Source organism: Glycine soja, chromosome 1, assembly GCF_004193775.1.
Source record: "Glycine soja cultivar W05 chromosome 1, ASM419377v2, whole genome shotgun sequence".
NCBI classification, from domain to species: Eukaryota; Viridiplantae; Streptophyta; class Magnoliopsida; order Fabales; family Fabaceae; genus Glycine; species Glycine soja.
In genome coordinates this window covers 56,306,671-56,312,682 of record NC_041002.1, presented here as the reverse complement: position 1 = coordinate 56,312,682, position 6,012 = coordinate 56,306,671, and the positions used below count along the sequence as shown (strand labels likewise).

General features: G+C 33.2%; 1 protein-coding gene across 1 annotated transcript; it reads left to right on the top strand.

Annotated features, from left to right (window-relative positions):
* The first annotated feature begins 2,454 nt into the window (after window positions 1–2,454).
* On the top strand, window positions 2,455–3,298 carry LOC114366964 (ethylene-responsive transcription factor ERF022-like). Its single transcript, XM_028324028.1, has one exon. The coding sequence runs from the start codon at window positions 2,506–2,508 to the stop codon at window positions 3,145–3,147; it is 642 nt and encodes a 213-aa protein (XP_028179829.1). The 5' UTR covers window positions 2,455–2,505; the 3' UTR covers window positions 3,148–3,298.
* Window positions 3,299–6,012: the final 2,714 nt, after the last annotated feature.

The following is a 6,012-nucleotide window of genomic DNA, read 5'->3' as shown; positions in this document are numbered from 1 at the left end:
TATTATAATTTATTAATTTTTGTTAGTAAGAGAATTCCACACATAACTTGTCCCCAATTTTGTTCCAAATTTATCACCAAATCAACCTAACTTTATAACCACTGTGATTATATGATATATAAGATGAATGAGTGTTCACAGTAAAATCTTGAGATGTAATTCGTGACACTAGATCTAATTAAACAATGAAAAACACTAACAGATGACAAAAATAAGTCCTTCTATTTGATGATATGAAATAGAACACGTGTAACGTAACTTGACATGGGTTGTACGTAGTTTTTGGAACCAATTAAAGTCTTAACAAACATACCATAGTATAGTTTACAATTTAATTAATAGCACGTGATTGAATGGCATATAGTATGAATGACAGTGAATTCAAAGAGTGGTGTAGTAATATGAATATCCATGACTGGTTAATTGATTTTGCAAAAGGATAACAGCTGGATGTGGATATATATGGAGCCATGCAATGCCATGCTTTGAAAGTCCAACGACGACAAAGCAAACTTTTCATAAGATAGCGTAGCAGAGCCACCGTCCCAAACCGTACCTACGCGTATACACCGTCAGCAACCCCAATTGACCATTTTTAGAACAAATAAATAAATCAAAACTGCATGGTCCTATAGTTGCATCCAACCGGTATTTGTAGTGTTAAATATATTCTTAAAATAAATGGTAAATCTAGTCTCAGAAATTCATATGTTCGACTTTCCATACTCTAACCATTAACAGTAGAGTCTATGTAAGATATATACCAAGTGTGATGTGACACGTGCATGACTGAAAAATTAATATAACGAATGCATAAAAAGATAAAAGAAGAAAAATCAAATAACAAGACTCGTAATGTAAACTTTCAATGAGTTTCTATGCCTAAATTATTAATTTGCAATCTGTACGTGTACAGGTATTTTTCCCCCCTTCTATATAATCTTTTTCTTTTCTTTTCTCGTTGTCATTTTTATCTTATTCAAAACCTGATCAGAATTATCCATAAACGCGTGTTTTCCTATTTAAAATGAGGTACTGTTCTCTTCAACAAAGCCAGTCCCTATCCTTGTCTTATTTTTTTATCCTTTGCTTTATCTTTTAAATAATTTTGGACCCACGTTTTCTCGCTGATGTTTTCTTATATTCAAAATTTCTTCACCATCGACCATATTTCTTTTTTCTTTTCTTTGGGTACAATGTTTTAATTTTGTGCTTTAATGTTATTTAGTGAAAAAAGATTAATCTAACAGAAATATAAAACTTATGCCCAAGTCTTAAAAACGAGTTTTAACAGCTGTTATTGTTGGGAGGTAATGATTATCTGCTAATACTAATTCAGCGATTGACTATAACTTGGCAGTGAAAAAGTTTATATATTAATTCTAGAAGAAGAAATTAAAGTATAACCATAACCACCATGCATGTGGGTTTGGTGGTAGGTAAATATAGCAACCTGGCACCGGCATTTTACTTTTAGTGCAAATGTACATCATAATAAACAAAAATATTTTTTTTTTACTTGCTTGGTTTTGTATTCCTTTTATATATAAATATATAAACTTATTATTCATAATTTCAAATTTAAAAAGGAGATTATTAATTTCAGATAAGAGAAAAATGTGATGAAGTCACTTAATTTATTATATATAATATATTTTACAGTGAAAATGTGCATGCATGCTGGAATGTAAGCTGTTAATTTAAGCTTAAAACAAACGTACCTTAGATCAGACGAATAATATATATATTCTTAACTAGTGGATTTCTTTTATGAGTTGTTAACTATTGGATTATATAGAAGCTGAAGGGGATAATATGCCTGGATATCATAGGTCATTCAAACTCAACACAAGCAAAAAGGGCTATTAAAAACTAATTGAGTTTTATTGGGACCAGGCCGGGATAGCATCCGCAAAATTTCACTTAATAAGGTTAACATAATAAAAATTGCTTCCACCTTCATTTTGTAAGTCGAATTTTAATCTACTAGCTACCACCACTTACTTTTCTGTTTAGCTTCATTCACTTTATTTTTCTTCTTTTGTGCCACGTAGCCCATAACTTCATTTACACTCACCAACACTTTGATCAGCCTTTGACAACAAGCTTGGACTATACGATGTCCTTCTTTAAAAAAGAAAAGAAAAAACCTGCAAAGATGAAAAAAAATTAACGTCAATCACCATTTAAAAAAATAACAATAAGAAATTAAATACTACAATGGGAAACTAGAGAAGAATTTATTAATTAATGGCAACATTTAAATAAATCCTAGTCGTTGGCGTGACATCACAGAGATTCAATAATGCAAAAAAAAAAAAGGGTACAGTAGTAAACGTAGCGTGCCCCATTGCTCTCTCACTGACAGCATGTTCCCCACTTACGTGTAGCTACGACGAACCTTACCTCTTCTCCCTTTGATTTCTCGACCTTAGTCTTACACATACTATATAGTATCATCACATCACTCCCTCACTCTCACCAAACTCTCTTCATTCATTCTTTATGGATCAAGAAACAACAAGAAGAAACACCATGCAAGAATGTCATGTGATAGCCCCAACAACAACAACGGCAACATCATCGTATCGTGGAGTTCGTCAGCGAAAATGGGGCAAATGGGTGTCCGAAATCCGTGAGCCTGGAAAGAAGAGCAGAATATGGTTAGGGAGCTATGAGTCACCAGAGATGGCTGCAGCAGCATATGACGTGGCAGCGTTACACCTTCGGGGACGAGCTGCAAGACTCAATTTCCCCGAATTGGTTGAGACGCTGCCACGTCCAACGAGTTCGAAACCCGAAGATGTCCAAGTGGCAGCACAACAAGCGGCGGTGATGTTCAGAATATCACCAACAATGTCACCTATTAACAATCATCAAGGATGTGTCAATGACAATAACATTATTAAGGGTAGTGTGGTTCCTGTGAGAGTGGGACTCTCACCCACACAAATTCAGGCCATCAATGAGTCCCCATTGGACTCACCAAAGATGTGGATGGTGCAAATGGCAGAGGCACTCAGGTTTGGTTTCGATGATCACTCTATGATGATGCTGCCTTCTGATGATGATGATTATGCTTTGGAGTTGAGTGGATGGGAAGAAATACAGCATGAATCTTTATGGGACTCTCCAGAATATATGTAATTAATTACGTAACTATTAATTAATAATCAATGTACCCTTGATTTAGGGCATTATATATTACATATGATTAAAGAATCATGTGGTTTTAGTGAGACTGATTCAATGAAGCAAAAGGATTAATAAATTATATATTTGTAAATTGCGTACAGTATTTCATGACCCATTTGTTTCTCCAATTGATTTGTGTATGTTTCTTAATCATCCAGTTGTTTATTCATTAATGGTGATCCTTCTTCGTTTACTAGCAATACTCCTTTGTTACCAGATTAAATTAACTCCTATCCGGCTATTCAGGATACGAAATTAATGCAGTGCATTATAAGACTGTTAGGTAAGAATTTTGTTGTCTTGTAAATATTAATGTATTTTCCAGAATGTTATTTTCATCTGACACATGTAGACCTTTGCATGGATGAAAATCTTAATTTGAGAGGCAAGGGAGAATACTATTTTTAAAATTGTTTAGCTGTAGCTTATTCCATGTGTGAAGAATTTGATGCATGAAATGTTCTTTATTATAGAATCTGTACTTTTTTATATATATAGTCATTTTCATATTTTATTATCAATAAAATAATTTTTCATCAAATATTTTTTTTAAATTGTTCATGTGTATTTACAAATACGAATATAATAGACGCGCGTGATGTTTCAGCTCGTTTGGTAAAGTTTAATCCTTAAAAACAATTCCTTATTTTTTAAGAAGCTTTCTAAGTAAATTGGTTTTTCTAAAATAAGGTGAACTAAATATGTACTTAGTGCTTAATCTATTTAATTTCTTGAGCGCGTGATTAATTGAACATTGTTTGTTAGTAGTTTATAAAAATCTATTTTATGAAGAAAAAAACGGTAGAGAGAGCGAGAGGCAATTTTTTTTTTAAAAAAATATTTTTATTTTTAAACAGATCACATGGAAAACAAATTTATGTACACTATGACTTCTAAGGTTAAAAAAAAATGAAAACCTAAAGGCATGACTTCTATGCTCAATGTACTATACTATGCCTCTTTTCTTTTTAAAAGCATCCAAAGGACTATGTTTCAAATCGAATTTTGTTTATATGTTGATTGTCACACCGAGGCAATAGAAAAAAGTTGGCTTTTTACCTTCAACTTTTTCCCCCTCTATCTAAATTCCTGATTCCATTGACGTCGTCGTCTTTTTATTTATTTCTGCGTAACAAATTAAAGGAGGCTGTTTGTTCTAAAATGGAGATAAAGAGGAGAAGTATGATTATAATAATATGGCGATCATTTTCGTAAGCCGGCCGAATCTATAAGGCCCTAATAGGCATGACTTTCGTGTTAGGAATTTACCATTGACATTTGACTGCCACAACTCACGTTTCTAACCAACACCACCAAAGAAGGTGCTTTTCATTGGAATAATTAATAAGATTAACCACCTCCGTGTGAGTAGAGTGTGCCACCTACACGCATGACACAACACGTTTATTTATTACTTACAGATTATTACTATTGATAAGAGATTTTTTTATTTAAATTTGTGCATGTTTTGGGTAAAGAATAAGTTTTCGTGTCAGAAAGAACCGATTTCAGATAACTCGTTTTGTCCATCATTTATTAAAATTAAAATGGTCGCCAACTAGCTTAGTATACTGCGTGTTTAATTCCCCTTTCCCATGCTTCAAACAAAAAAAACAAAAACAACGCATAGATTTGTAGGGAACGGAAGAGAATATAAAATACATACATGGTTTTTTTAGGAATCGTAGAAAATAATGTTAGAAACAAGTAATTATTATATGAATTTACTTTAGTATTAGGATGTAATGAAATGTGACGAAACTAAGATTTTTTTTATTTTACTGCATGACGAAACTAAGATAAAATGAAGTTTTAGTATTATTTTCAGCTGTACCAAAAAAAATATTTGTTATTTGTTTTGGATCCAACCCAAACAACCAAAGGATCCAACAAGACCCAACCAATCGTAGCCCAATAAGACCTAACAGGAGCTCAATAGTCAATATGCATGATAACTAAAAAGCTAGGCACAAGAAAATAAAAAACAATCAGCATGCAAGCTATCCCTTGAAAAGTAGGGATACAACTAAAGCTTATCATCCACAAACAGATGGTCTGGTCAGAGAGAGGTCCGCTGTTTGGAGGCATATCTTCACTGTTTTTCAAATACCAAACCTAAGCAGGGGTCGGAGTACTTAGCTTGGGCGGAATAATGGTTCAATACCAATTACAGTTTTTTTTTTTTTATAGACAAATATTAGATTTTGTTGGTGGAAGAGATTCAAATCCACAACTTTTCTCTCCCTTAGTTCAATACCAATTATAATGCTTCTACTAAAATGTCAGCATATGGTCAAGATCCTCCTTTGCTATCGAAGGATACTACAATCCACTCAAGACCAAATGTAATAAGGAATGCAAGAGAGATTCGAGTGCTTTTGAAATGGCAGCAACTACCAGAATGTGAAAATAGTTGGTAATCAACAATTAGAGAAGCCTTTCCTCACTTCACCGCGAGGACAAAGAGAATCTTATAAAGGGTATTGATAGACAATGCTCTCCTATAAAGGTGGGCAATATTAAGAATAATACAGAGAATCACATATCCGGGCAATGAGCAAGTAGAGTTCGAGACAAGTTGTATTGGAGAGACAAGGAGAAGGGAATAAAAGGAGAGAAAAGGAAATAGTGGAGAATTCAAGTCTCTTGAGAACTTGAAAATTTCTCAGTTCAATAAAAATCGGTTTCTTCTTTATTTCTGATACAATTATGCCAAAATGACTAAAAAGCCTGTCATATATGGAACATCTTGCAGTTGAAAATATAGAATGCAAGAATATGATGAAGATTAAATAAATGTGCAAGATTCAGCCAAGG